The 15,662-nt window shown below is 39.6% G+C and overlaps 1 protein-coding gene across 1 annotated transcript; it reads left to right on the top strand.

The window, feature by feature from the left end:
• The first annotated feature begins 12,714 nt into the window (after window positions 1-12,714).
• Window positions 12,715-14,918, top strand: LOC122017218 (probable inactive receptor kinase At1g48480). Its single transcript, XM_042574775.1, has 2 exons — window positions 12,715-14,026; window positions 14,106-14,918. The coding sequence occupies exons 1-2, from the start codon at window positions 12,739-12,741 to the stop codon at window positions 14,744-14,746; spliced, it is 1,929 nt and encodes a 642-aa protein (XP_042430709.1). The 5' UTR covers window positions 12,715-12,738; the 3' UTR covers window positions 14,747-14,918.
• The last annotated feature ends 744 nt before the right edge of the window (window positions 14,919-15,662 follow it).

Here is a 15,662-nt window from a genome sequence, read left to right as displayed (position 1 = left end):
CATCCTACTCCTCTCGATTTTCTTTTTATCGTCGTGGCGGTGTAAAGATTCTATTTCATTACATTTTCGTTCCGGAAAGTGAACAATATTTTTATCTAGAACATTTTTATAGACGATAATTGAATCAGTAATTTCCAATAAGCTTATGCTGCTTTCGATTTAGCAGCTACACTCCTTTTGATTTCTTTGTTTTTTGTTTTTCCTCCGGCGTTCGTGTTCCTTTTCTTTAAAAAAAAAAAAATCATTTTCTGGAGTGTAGAGTCCCGTCGAAAAATGCCATTCAAAAAAATATTGCTGGTAATAATTTAATGGAATGAATGATTTGCAATAAGCTTACGCCTCTTTCCATCTACAAGACTACAACTTCGGAGGCAGAGTCCCGTCGTTGTAATTGGATAGCAGTCGTGGGACCCACCTGTGGCCGTGGTGGTGATGGAATCCGAGTGGCCGCACAGGGGCGATCCCACCGCCGACAACGCCAACACCTACAACAGCAGCCTCCTCCGTCACGTGCTCAACAGCATCGGCACGCCCAAGAACCCAGGCGTGCCAGTGCCCACTTACATCTACGACGATGACCTTCAGCCAGGGGCGACGTCGGAGAAGTTATGGGGTCTGTTCGACGCCAATGTCGCGCCGGCGTACTCGCTGCAACTTGCGGAATCTGGCACGCTGCTGGCCAGGCCAACGACACGGCGAACCAGACGTTTTGCGTGGCGAGGGAGTAAGGGACGGGGCGGACGCGAAGATGCTTCTGATCTGTTTAAGGAATATCTGAGTAAGAAAATCAGGAAACAAATAACTTAGGCTGAGGTGTACGAAGATACTTTCTTTTAAAGTTTTATTTTTTTCACTATTTAAAATTTGCTAATGAATTTGTTGTTGGGTGGCTTATATTTAGATTAAGATTAATGTACTGAATATCATGCGAAAATAATCTGTTAAGAATTTTTATAATAAAATTTTATTACGATTTTATATAATAAAATTTTATTATGATTTTTCATAACAAAATTCTGTTACGATTTTTTATAACAAAATTTTATTATGATTTTATTGGATTTAGAATTTATATATTATTTATAGAGATCATTGTAAAATTTATTGTACAATCACAAGAACTATGGAATATGATTTAATTGTGTAAAGGGAATTCTAATAAAACTTTGACTGTTTTTGTGGAATAGGCACGCTTCCGAACTAGAGTAACTCTTCTTCTTCTCCTTTCTCGTATTTGCTCTTTTTTGTGTCTTTGTCTCATTGCTCCGTGTGATCTCTTTCTCTCCTCCTTTTCTTCCTGTTAGTGCAGTCAACACTAATGGTCAAACCTAAGTTTTGATTAATGACAAATATGTTAAAGTTAGACGTATTGCGATCTAACCTTGTTACCGAGTGTACAGGGTTGACTAACCCTAGTCAGGATATTTGATTCATGATTGGTTGAAGACTGGATGTGTGATTCCGACAAGTCGGGATGTTCGATTTTCGACAGATTGAAGTCTAGATATAACGCCCCTAGTTTTTTTAAACATATATATATAATACATAACCTGTGGACGTCACTTACTCATACTTCCATAATGGTTTCTTACTTCAAATAAAATTACATAAACGATTCGAAAGAAAACATAACTACATGCGGAATTAATCTAGAAGGCTTTCGGGTTGTACTGCCCTTGTTCTGAGCTGGCTCACTAGTCAATGTTGTTAGCTAGAGTCAATCATTTGATGATTGTATTTTGGACTTATTGTATCATATTCTATATAAATAAAAGGTATTTTAATTTTGGTTATTATACTTACTTATATTGGTGCCAAATAAACTAAGTATAATAATGTCCTTGAGTAGACGGTTCTCACCTATATCAATCGGTTAGTTGAACCGATAGTGACATGATATAGGGAACACTACTCTTAATCATTCCTAGTCGAGTATTAACATTCAGGGGCAATGTTAATGCAATAAGACTAGCATGTAGGTCAACTCGATGACTTGATCTCACAAGTCATGGATATAGAGATATCAAGTTGACACATGGGTATACATTAGAGAATGTATACTGAATGACCCGCAATGAGAAAGTATCATGGATCGTTATATGAGTGTCATATACTTTCTCATGTGGCTATTAGTATGACTACTAGTCCTTAGACCTGAAGTCACCATAGATCCCTACATAAGGAGTTATGTACTTTGGTTTCGTCAAACGTCACCCGTAACTGGGTGGACTATAAAGGCGATTACTGAGTATATAACAAATTATGCAGAGGGATGTGAGTGATGTAGATGGGATCTATCCCTCCTATATGACGGGAGAGACATCGGTATTCTTGATAGAGTGAGACCACGAAGTGCATGGTCATGCCCAAATGAGTCAATATAGGATATTGAGCTCATTTGATTTAGTGAGTCTACTTGGAGTTCAAGATTTAGATTGGTCAGAGGATGACACGGTCTATGCCTCACATTGACCAATCTAGATGTCTAGGATAGAAGGACACTTGTCATATTTTGTGAGGAGTCACAATTAGTAGTCACAAGGTGATTTCGGCATTGATGTGGACCAATGATGTTACTCCACATCATCATGGGTGCCACCTCATGGAAGTTACAAAGTCATTCTCTTTAATGACTTCACATTAATTGCAATTAATGCAATTAATTTGGGGTTGCACATGGAGAAGTGGCCGGCCACATTTTTGAATGAAATGGATTCATTTTTCATTTAAGTGGTATTATTCCATCTTCTTCCTCTCAAGCTCTCCCTCTCCTCCTTCCTTGGCCGAACCACATAGGTGCTAGCACACCTTGGTTTTTGGTCACCTCCACCTAGTGTGTTCGTGTGGATACGTGTAGAGAGTTGTCTACATTGACAACTTCGAGATCCGGCGTACCGAGGACGAGCGGGATACGAAAAAGGGCACGCAACAAGGGTAAAGATCTTCATCATGTAGATCTAGAAGTTTTTGTAACTCGTACTCGTATGTTTTCGAATTTTTTCTTCGCACGAGATCCGTTAGCTAGGGTGATTGGGGGTTTCCGCGATGCGAAAAAGCGGTTTTCGCGGCCCGAAAAACCCAACAAATGTCTCTTATCTCATTCATCTCATTGTCTGAAAAAAAAAAGATATAAACTGTGAGTTGAGAGACTTAGCATGTTCAAAACAATGTTATGCATTAGTTAGCGTCTATAATATAGTGTACTAAGGGAAATCACATCAAAGGTAACTTAGGTCTTACCTACCGGCACATCATGGACATGAGCATAGACGTCTACATAGGCATACAAGCATAAACATAAGCCTAAACATGTACGTAAGCTAAGTATAAAATAAACACAACCAAGAGCATGTATATAAACATAGGCATAAGCATACTAGCTGACATAAACGTGCATACCATAGATGAACAGGAGCATAATCATAAGCATGTAATTAAATTAAGCATGAAATAGATATAATCATGAGCATGTATATAAACATAGGTATAAACATACTAGCTGGCATAAACGTACATACTATGGATGAACAGAAGCATAAGCATAAACATAAGCATGTAATTAAATTAAGCATGAAATAGATATAATCATGAGCATGTATATAAACATAGGCATGAGCATACTAGCTGGCATAAACGTACATACTATGGATGAACAGAAACATAAACATGTAAATAAGCTAAACATGGAAAAGATCATAATCGCATAGAGTTAATGAGCTCCCAGGCTAGGGTCACCGGTCACACTCAACTACATAGTTTAGTGAGCTCCCGAGCTAAGGACACCGGTCGCGCTCAATCAGATAGAATTTTGGTGAGCTCTCGGACTAAGGACACTAGTCACACTCGATCACGTAAAATTTGGTGAGCTCCCAGACTAAGGACACCGGTCACACTCGATCACATAAAATTGGTGAGCTCTCGGGCTAAGGATACTGGTCACACTCGACTACGTAAATTTGGTGAGCTCCCGGACTAAGGACTTCAATCACACTCGACCATGTAAAATTGATGAGCTCCCGAGCTAAGGACACCGGTCATATTCAACCGTATAATTACATAAACATAAACATAAACTTAATCATGCACTTAACATAAACTTGATCACTACCTAAACGTGAGCATGATTGTAAATCTTAACATAGCATGTAAATTCATAACATAAGCTTAAACATAAATTTCACGTCATTCTGTGCATAAACATACTATGAGCATGCATAAATATAAACATGGCATAATTGTAAACCTAAATGTAAGCATGTAAATTCATATCATAAATTAAGCCTACACTTATACGTCCAGAATTGGCTACTTCTACCTAGCAACAGTGTGGGAGCATTAACTCGTGCATGAAATCTCCTAAGAACCAACGGGGTTCATTTATCTTAAAGCTAATTCTACCCAACTATATTCTGATTTTTAATTCCATTGGTTGAATTATGAGGAACGTTTTGTCATTTCATCCAAATTATCCATAAATCATCTAGGTCCCATTATAAAATAAAGAAATAAATTGGTAGAATTATATGTAATCTAGCCATAAAAATTCATTTATATCACAAGACAGAAAAGGACGTGTAGATAAGTGTCCACCATTATATATGCAAGTGTCTCCTTAAGCATGCAAAAATATTGCTTCATGGAAATCAAAAGTAACCTACTGCATGGCTCCATTGCATTAACATGAAAACAATTAATAGTGAATTTCAGACATCTCTTGTGTAAATAATTTTCAACAAAATAAATTTCTCTTAACTTCGGATGGGAGAAATACGTTAGCAAGTTATAGTGAAACGCCTTAACCCAAGAATCGGACATAGAGACATGATTAAAAACTAAGATGACTGCACTTATAGTTGTCGCATGTAGGAATTAAAACCACCCAAACTAGACTCTATCAAATCTGAAATCCACATCAATACAATAATTTGGAGCATAAGAAAAGAACCTAAACCATGGGATTATCTTCCTACAGCAGTAAAGATTATTAGAAGTCATAGGATCCAAATTCCACAAGTTATAGAAACTAATTAAAGCCTTAACAAAGTAGATAACATGCCTTAAGTACTTAGCTATTACTCCTTGTGTTCCCTTAAAACTCTAGTACCGATGAAGAAACAAAGGGTGGGGGAAATCTTCTTAGGGAGCGGCAATAAATATCACACGTTGGATTCTAGGTGAGAGTTTTTATATAAAGTGGAGGCGTTAAATTTGTCTAAATTCTATCAACTATACCATATTAATCTTATTATATGTATATCAAGCCGTCAATTTGATATTGGATAAAATTTCCTATATATATCCATATCTATATCATATATACATATTAATATTTAATTCACATATTAAAATTTATTATACATACCTTATATAATTTATATTAAATATTACATATTACATATTACATATACATATTTATAAAATATATTTATGGTACTATAGTTTACACGTTTCCAACTATATAATTCCATATTAATTAGATATCCATCTATCATACATATATAAAATATTTAATTCACATATTAGGCATATAAATTCATATACTTTTATTTACTTACTAGTTAGATGATAAATCCTATATCATATTATTATAGATCTTGATACTAAGTCTGAAACCTATATCATGGTTATATAATTCCATTTAATAATTCCATATTTATATAAATCTATATATATATTAGCTATATATGGTAATATTTTTAATTCATATTATAGTTTATTAATACTAAGTCATTAATTTGACATTGAATCAAATTATATATTTCCATATATATATATCATATATATATACATAATGATTAACATATTATAGTTCTCTAAAAAAAATTCACGTCCATTGCATTAACTTTATATATAATATATCATATTAATCATTAATTTAATATTAATACTAAATAATTTCTATTATTTATGCTATATACTTTATATTATACATAATATATTATTTATATTTTATTTTTAAAACACGTTATATATATATATATATATATATATAATTGATTAATCCATAATTATATGTTAACTTAATTAATTTAAATCTATCTATATTTAAGAAATTCTTAATTCAATTGAAGGAACCCTCTTAATTATCCATTAGTTTGCGGATATTACACTAGATGTGGGATTTTGATAAGGGTCGGGGTGTGCAATTCTCGATTGGAGAAGACCGGATGTGCAATTTCAATAAGTCGGGATGTTTGATTCCCGAAATCCGGATGTTTGATTCCAGAAGGTAACTCTATACATGGTAAGTAGAGGTAAGTCACTGGAGAAGAGTGACTAAGTGAGGACGTGTCCCCGTTCGATGGGACATTATGCATTAATCCAATTTAGGTCTATTTCGAAAACCTAAATTAAAACCCTGCTAGATCCTATTCTCAGGGAGACAAAGTCTAATTACTATTCATTATTATTACCGTGCTAATATTTGGCTTACAAGTTATTGGACTAACACTTTTTTTATGGTAAAAGGAGCACAAAATGTCTCGGGTGAACAGTGTTCGAGATTTATTTCGAAAACCTAAATTGAAACTCTACTAGATCTTGGTCTCGGGAAGACAAAGTCTAATTACTATTCATTATTATTACTGTGCTAATATTTGTCTTACAAGTTATTGGACTAACACTTTTTGTATGGTAAAAGAAACACAAAATGTCTCGGGTGAACAGTGTTCGAAGCGCCTTCAAGCATTGGAAGGCGTCTTCACACTGTTCATGTAAGGCGCCTTCAGTGCTACGGATAGCACCTTCCGTAGAATAAAATTCAAACCTCGTCGCAGATAAAAAGTGGGTGGGTTGGGATCAAATTTCTCACATTGGAGGCGCCTTCAAGGCTATGGAAAGTGCTTTCCATGCTTAATAAAAGGATGTTCCGCCCAAGGCTTCTTAATCAACTTCAACTCTTATACAAGCTTTTACGCGTTCGAACTGTCCCCAAGGCATAGCACAGCTGGGGGGCGCATGGTTTCGTGGTCGAAAGGTCCAAGGTTCGATCCTCGGGGTGTCATTGCCTAGGGTTAGCATCCCGGCTATGTGCTTTCAGCTATGTACCTGCATTTACCTCCCTCCATATCCGTGGGACCGGCTCTAGGGGGCCGCTGATGTGGCGGTTCAACCTTTTTTTTTACGCGTTCGAACTGATTTTTTACTTTTCCGACTTACTACTTCTACTCTACTACAACTTTGTTATGGCCGACTATCGCCGAGAAGCCATCAAACACAAGCTAAAGTCGACCGACTACAAACAAATGTTTGGTAACAAGTTAATTATTGCACTTTCCTTCTATAAATGGAAAGTGTAGCATGTTACACTTCTTTGACTTTTCTTGTACTCGATTACTCTTCTACCGGTTCTGGAAGAGTTATTTAGCGGATTACCCATCGATATGTCTGCGAGACCTGGGTCTTGTAGTAGGAGTCGCTGAAGGCTCCGAACCAAATAAAACCGACCGCGTGTTTTGTTGCTTGTTCTTTTATTTCACTTTAGTACTTAATTTTCCGCTGCGCACTTGATTTCATAAATCGAAAATATCAAGTTTTTCAAAACCACATGATTCACCCCCCACCCCCCCTCACGTGCGTCTTAATCCAACACTTCCGCATTAGAGGTTGAGAGGTATTGCCCCCTTTTTGCGCAACAATTGATATCAGAGCTACAGGTTTTGGCGGATTTCTTCAACATGTCGGGAATGATTTCTACGAAGTTTAATATGGTGAAGTATAATAAAACCGAGAACTTTGAATTATGGCAAAGAAGGGTTAAGGACAACACCTCCCTTGTAGCAGTGACAAATGAAACCAGTATATATCGCCCAAGGCTGCTCACAAGCCAACAACAACCCACACCGTTGGATATAAAACAACAACCACGCAGTTATATACACAACCCACACGGTTGGAACTAAAAGAACATAACCACGCAGTTGTATAGTAAGCAGCCCACACGACTAGAATAAAAAGACAGCGGAAGACATAAGCAAAACATAAAAAATAATACAACCAACTACGAGTCGACCCGACTTAACACAACAAGTTCATAACCGAAATAAAGAACACCACAAGTCCAGGAAACCATACAGAAGGTACATAATACAAATATAAGTACAAAACCAATAATGCGGGTGAAAGCAATAACGATAAAGGTCGCTCAATATGACACGGGACTGGCGGACAGGATCTCCAGGCGACTCCAAAAAACCTTTACCTGCTATCTGGTGAAATAAACCAGTTTACGGAGTGGTGAGTACTAAGACTCAGCAGGTGATAGACAGATAGTGCATGAATATAATAAAGAACTAGAGGAATAAAGGTATACATTCTCATAAGGAAAATATCATATACTACAATAATATCATAATAAATATCCATACCTAAAACCATATCCTAGACTAGTAATAGAAGGTCAGAAGTAGCAAAGATCTGTTACAGTACACAACTCATAACTACAAGGGTAATATGTGAGGTAAATACATATTATCAATAAGTAAGTCAGTGTCTAAACACATACAACAGATATATATATAAGCATATCAATATAAGTAAGCAACAGCAGCATAAGCTAGCAACAACATCAGCAGGTATAATATAACAGCGTATGCACAAATGGTCACCCCGCCCACCCCTCTGCATCACGACCCTTTGTATGGTCAAGAGGTCGGATCGATGACAACTATACGACACTCCAGCCGCCACTACTTTCGAGTGACCGAGTGGACAGTTTGCGTAGTAGCTAAATAGCTACATAGCATGGGGTCCCTGATGCTTGCATCTCCAGCCGTCGCTATCCATGAGTGACCGAGTGAGAGCACGATAGGACAAGCAACATCTGCTCCAGCTACCACTACCCATGAGTGGTCGAGCGTGCGACCTGGCCAACGACCCTCTCAACCACAAGGGAGACATGGTCGTCGGCATGTATGCAATGACATGATGCGTAAAATGCAACAGTCATTATATATATATAAATAGAAATTAAGTATGCTACATGAAGGTCGCATGCTCAATAAGATACATGAATAAACAGTAATCAAAGCAAGTAAGTATGGTATATAGTATCTGCTAAATATCATAGACAGTAACGTGAGACTGTATAGATATAGAAACGAGTAGCTTAAAGATCGAGTGGATAAGCATCAAGCACAGAAAAAATATGAGTGGAGTCGAGATAAACATAATAATTATCCGAATATATAGCTCATGCACTAAGATCAATGTACTAAAAAAATAAAGCAGGAAGTATCCGCCTTTATCTGACGATCGTGATAAATAATCTCACGTCGAGTCGCTCATCTCAGTCAGTACATCCTGCAAATCACATGATGTATAGTTTAGCTAATTACATATACAACTAGCTAAACCCAAATATCCAAACCCATAGATAAAACCCTAATCATAACGATCATTAATTATCCTTAATTAATGATTAACTTCAATTACTCTCATACATGAATCATTAACCTTCCCAACTATAATCTATAATCCCTTGATTAACAATCATATTATAATCATCTTTATCCACCTAATTAGATTAGGTTTATCATATCATCCAACAAATCCAAATTAGTAATGGATTATCCATCATACTCATTAAATCCATCCATTAATCTATCTAGTACAAATTAATCCCATTCTAAAATCAATTAGCTCATCATTCAATCCATTGTATCAACTACAAACATGATGAACCAATAGGGTGATGGTCAATCACATCTACTTTGGATTTAAGTATTCTTAAGCATTCCATCACTATAATAGATTAAACAACCATAATCATTCCACAATCCAAATATATCACTCAATTACGTATCAATTAATCCCCAACTAACACAATCATCATTTAGATTTAATCAATATAAACTTACTACTCAAAACCACCAATTAAACCCTTAATCAACTTAGGTTAAACAATCCCAATTGTATTTCATAATCAAATCAGATGAAGCTAAACACATATTAACTTCTACCACTTACCTAAGTCCGGAGGTGGTTGATGGTGGTACACGACAGACAACCGAGGTCTACTGTTGCTCCCCACTCCCTTCACTTGCTAGCCTAGCAATCCAACCAAGATTTTAGCTAGCCAATCTAATACAGGAGTGAATCAATCTTGTATTAATCAAATATCCATCATAGCTAACCCTAATCCGATTATCAACAATGAAGTAGTGTGGAGAATAGAATTCCACCTTGAATCTGTCATTTGATGAAAATCCCTAAGATAGCTAAGAGGAAATCTGCACTCTTCTCCTCAAATCCGCAAAGAAGACGATGACTCCACACAAGGGAAAGGGCGTACAATGTCGGAAGTAGGCTCATGGCTGCTAGCGATAGATTGGCGACCATATTGCTCGCATGGACAGAAGAGGAAGGGGATCGAGCTGTCGGCGATGATCCAGAGCTAGCTGCATCTGGTAGAGATTGAGAGGAGGCGACGATACCCAACGATGGCCACAAGCAACGACGTCGAGCATATTAGGGGCGAAGAAGGGGAGTCGAGTGGAAGTTAGGGCACAACTTAGCAATTCCTTGCTCCTGGTCGTAGTCAGCGTGGGCAGCTCGAGTGGAGGAGTCGGTGAAACGACATCACCGCGAGCAGAGGGCAACGCCGATGGTTGACAGGCAATGGCGGATCGAGTGGAGAGGAGGAGACGGCGACGATGAGGAGAGGTAGGCGGTGGATCGAGAGGGGAAGGGGAAGGAGAGAAATGAGGGAATTAAGTAAACTTAGGTTTATTTTATATACTTAGGTTTAATTTAATCAACTTAGATTAATCAAGTTAATCAACTCCTACTTAATGATTATCCTATACGGGCATTCTCCTAGACCAATAGATTCATCCTTTTAAAATGTGTGTACGAACTCCGTTTAAATCCAGAAAAAATTCTAAATTTTTTTGAAAAATCTTATAATATTATTCCTCAAATAATATTTATTATTTAATTATCGGATCTTACCATACATATATATAACATTTTAATTTATATATAAATATGGTATAAATCTATAGTATTTGACTTTTTGCAGGATTTTTCTATTATTATTTTATAAATAGATATACTATTTGAATTATGGATATAGATATATAGTATAGTTTTTTATATTAGTTTATTTTTTTGAATATTTTATTACTGTTTGTATGGATTATGTTTAGTTTTTTCGAGATTTTGTTTGTATATTATATTCCATTCGATGATTGTGTTTCTTTAAATTATGGATTGTGAAATGGATTTGTAATGCGAAAATGTATTTGTATGTGTGGAATGCGATGTATGGATGAATGTGAAATATGTGTGGATTGTCAATGTTATGGCTTATGATAGTTTTATTATCTATGAGAATTATAAACAGATTTTAGCCTAATTATGTTGTCTATTTCTATTTTTTTTTATTTTTGATGGAATACCAACGAGCTAGAGATTTTGTTAGTAAATATCAAAATATTTTACCGACGAAATCTCGATGTCGTCGGTATTACTTGAAGGATTTACCGACGGATTTAGGTAATGCCGATGGATAAATTTTTCCATCGATGATTACCAACGAAAAATAAATTTCATCAGTTATATTTGACTACGAAAATTAGAATTCCATCTGTAAAATATTTCTCGATGAATTATCACCGATAAAAACTTTGACCATTTATTCACGTAGCGTATAACCATTCAGCCAAAATACACGTTGGTTAAAAACAATTCAAATAAAAAGGTAATTAAAAAGGTAATTTGATTCGAATCAAATTCTTCATGGGTATTATAATCTTTTATCGGCTCCGTTGATACAGGGAAGCCCTGTTTGTGATCCTGATACACCGGAGACTCACTCTTCGTACGCATTCAACTTAAACTACATGCGACAGAGATGACTGCCGGGGCATGCTACTTCAGCGGAGTTGCTGCATTCACCACTACAGATCCTCTCACTGTTTCTGCAACGCCGTAGGAGTCCTTGAGATCCTTAGGGTTCTTGGGTCTCGTTTTCTTGTAGGTTAAATTATTAACATTTTTATGGGCTGCAGCTACCGGTGGTGAATCCCCGTTGAAATTTACTCAATCTTACTGAGTCAACATGTACAAAATCTATGTTAAAGTCAAGCCACGGTGGCATGGAGCATCTCTTTCCTTCTATCCAACGGTTGTCATCGTTTCGAGGGATGAGGCATCCGATCACAAGGCGGCGACGGCGACACGTGGTCCCGACGGACGTTTGACGGCGCCGACCAACTGCCACGCGTTCGCAGTCAAAATTAATGTGAGTAGGACATTGTGTCGTTCTTTCCTTCTCTGCGACCTTTCTTCTCCCAATTTTCCAAAATTGTTGTTGTCAATGTCAACCTGGTTGACTTACAAAGTAAAGTCGAACTATTCTCACCCATCTGTTTGGTTCTCCAAATGACTTTAGCTGCGCATTTTGAACAGACATCCAATTAGTTGTTCAACTAATATTCTACTCCTTCTTCTGTATATTAATTTGGCAGGGTTTTTAAATTTTGTAATTCTTTTTTTTATTAATAACAGACAGCAATATTTTACTAATAAAGTATTTTCTTACCTGTTTATATTTCTTTCCCTCATAATTAAGGAGATATATTTATTTGCAAATTTAACTCTTTTATTTCGCTTCCTTCTAAAATAGTAGTAATCATAATAATTAGTAACACAATTATTGCAAAATTGTATGTTAATTATATATTGGAGTTTTGAAGAAGGGTAGAAGAATAGAAGCGGTTTTTCATCGAGAGACGCATGGCGTCACCGCCCTTCTTCTGCGCCTTCCTCTTGTTTCTTCTCGTAGGCCGTTTGCCCGGCGGAGCACCGGATCTGGCGGCGGATGGCGTCGCCCTGCTTTCCTTCCGCGCCGCCGTCGGCCGCTCCGTGCTGCAGTGGAACGCGTCCCTGTCGCCCTGCTCGTGGCGAGGCGTGGAGTGCGACTCCGGCAGAGTCACCGCGCTCCGCCTCCCCGGAGCCAGCCTCGTCGGCTCCATCCCGTCCGGAACCGTTGGAAACCTCTCAAACCTCCGCAACCTGAGCCTCCGCTACAACCATCTGTCCGGCGACTTGCCATCCGATATTTTCGATCTTCCGGAGCTCCGCAACGTTTACCTCCAGCAGAATCAGTTCTCCAGCAGAATCTCAACGGTTCTAGGTTCTGTCAGGAACCTCGTCCGGCTTAATCTCGCTGGGAACCAGTTCTCTGGAGAAATCCCTCCGGCGCTCAACAACCTCACACGGCTTCGAATGCTTTATCTGGAGAGCAATCAGCTCACCGGGAGTCTCCCCTCTTTGGTTCCGCCTAATCTGACACTGTTCAATGTGTCGTTTAATCGGCTTAGTGGTTCGATTCCTCCTCCTCTTCGCGGGTTTCAGGTGAGCTCATTCCTCTCCACGGGCCTGTGCGACGGGCCGCTTCCTCCGTGTTCAGCAGAGATTGCTCCATCGCCGCCGCCGAATGCGGGTTCTTCCGGCGGTGGCGGCGGCAATCTCTCGGGAGGTGCCATCGCCGGCATCGTCGTCGGTTCCGCGGTTTTTCTCGCCTTCCTCCTCGTCTTGTTCATAGTATGCCGTAGGATCCGCAAGAGAGCGACGAATTCGCCTGTCAAGCAGCGAGAAGCTGTTTCGGCGGTGCCGGCGCAGGAAAGGGGAATCGGCGGAGGAGAAAGCAGCAGCACGTCTACCGCTACACCAACACCACCTGCGGCGCTCCCCGTGTTGAAGAAGCTGGTCTTCTTCGACGCCGCCGCCGGTGCGACAACGTTCGAGCTGGAGGACTTGCTGAGGGCATCGGCGGAGGTGCTAGGGAAAGGTACGTTCGGGACGTCGTACAAGGCGGTGTTGGAAATGGGGATCACAGTGGCCGTAAAAAGACTCAGCTATGTAACCATGACGGCAAACGATTTCCGGCAGAAGGCGGAGCTCATCGCGGCGATGAACCACCCCAATTTGGTCCCTTTACGAGCGTACTACTACAGCAAGGACGAGAAGCTCCTTTTGTACGATTACATGCCCATGGGAAGCCTCTCTTTTCTCCTTCACGGTAACGACTCTGCAAATCTGTAACATTTTCAATTGTTTGTTTCTACAAACTTGTAATCTTCGCCGGATGAATTTAACAGGCGACAGGGGATCTCGAAGAACCCCTCTCCGCTGGGGCACAAGAGCTGCCATCGCCCTTGATGCCGCGCGCTGCATCGAATACCTTCACTCAACTGGACCTTCTTCCTTCTCGCATGGCAGCATCACATCCTCCAACATCCTGCTCTCCGACTCGTATGAAGCTCGCGTCTCCGACCATGGCCTCTCTCTTCTCGCCGCTCCGCCCGCTGCTATGGCACGCGTAATTGGCTACCGCGCGCCGGAGATCACTGATCCTTCCAGGGTTCCCCGGAAGGCTGACGTTTACAGCTTCGGGGTGCTACTGATGGAGTTGCTCACCGGGAAGGCCCCTGCTCAGGCAAACCTCAACGGCGACGGCGTTGATCTGCCAATGTGGGTTCGATCGGTAGTGCAAGAGAAGCGGACGGCCGAGGTGTTTGATCCCGATCTGCTCAGTCAGCAGAATGTCGAGCAGGAGATGGTCCAGCTGCTGCAGCTTGCTGTGGACTGTGCTGCTCAGCATCCGGAAGAACGGCCTTCGATGGTCCAGGTCGTCGCTCGCATTGAGCAAATTCGATCGCCAAGCGTCATAGCTCTTGAAGAGGTTGAAGTTAGCGATAAGCTTTCATCAAGCAGGGATCATTCCACCACTGAATCCTAAGTTTTCTGGATGAACAGAATAGTCTGGAGATCGCTTCACATGAAGATTTTCCCCCCTAAATTTTGATGATTTATCAGAATAGTTTGTTCTTCCCTTTGTGTGATTGCTACTAACAGATTGTTAGACTGTGGTAATGTTCAAATGCTGATTCACGTAATTGTTTGAACCTTTATGTTTTGTAAGCTTCCTTTTCGTTTCCTTCATTTTTTTTTTCCTGCAAGAAAACAACGCCGGAGAAGTTGTTCCCGCGTCATTTCTCTTTCCGGTTCCTTCTAGAAGAGCATTGTTCGTAGACTGCCGTGGCACGTGGGTTGGGTTACAAACATCCTCGTCGGTCCGCTTAACCGCTGGCAACGTCAACTGCAGAGCTTGGGAGAAAACGTAACTCCGGTCCGTTCGGTCGCTTTGCCCGACGCCGACGCCGACGGCGACGGCGACGTTGCGGACCCCCCACCTGCGATATCGCTTCCTCCATTCGTGAGGTATGTCGTGAAGGCCGGGCAAGCTGTTTGTTGAAACGTCTTACTCAGACGGGAAGTGTCTTTCGTGTCGTGATGGATGCGGTAAGTTGGGCATAACGAATTAGTGGACCTGCAAAAATAACATAGGAGAATAGATGGACAGCCGTTTCTTTTTTACGAGCAGGGAATACTCAATCTTCACTTAATTTTGAAGAGATGTTTTTTAAAATTTGTCGGTCATTGGAATAAAGGATACATCAGTCCAACATTTTAAAGTGAAGTATCCATTAAATAAAATTTATCTATTAATTTATTAAAATTTAAACTTAAGCTTTAGATACTTAACCAACGCTGCTACAGACAATTTTATGGCTTAGATTACTCTAAAGAAGGGTTTCATGGCGTAAGTCGTGAGGCCACCAGCAACTGAGACCGTGAAACATCCCAGGCTGACG

This window comes from Zingiber officinale, chromosome 8B (genome assembly GCF_018446385.1).
Source record: "Zingiber officinale cultivar Zhangliang chromosome 8B, Zo_v1.1, whole genome shotgun sequence".
In the NCBI taxonomy this organism is placed as follows: Eukaryota; Viridiplantae; Streptophyta; class Magnoliopsida; order Zingiberales; family Zingiberaceae; genus Zingiber; species Zingiber officinale.
Note: the sequence above shows the minus strand (reverse complement) of the source record. Positions and strands in the feature narration are given on the sequence as shown.

Excerpts from the sequence above, each read along its gene's own strand:
- LOC122017218 (XM_042574775.1), top strand. The coding sequence starts at position 12,739 with ATGGCGTCACCGCCCTTCTTCTGCGCCTTCCTCTTGTTTCTTCTCGTA. Across the intron at positions 14,027-14,105 it reads CCTCTCTTTTCTCCTTCACG|GCGACAGGGGATCTCGAAGA; the intron begins GTAACGACTCTG and ends TGAATTTAACAG.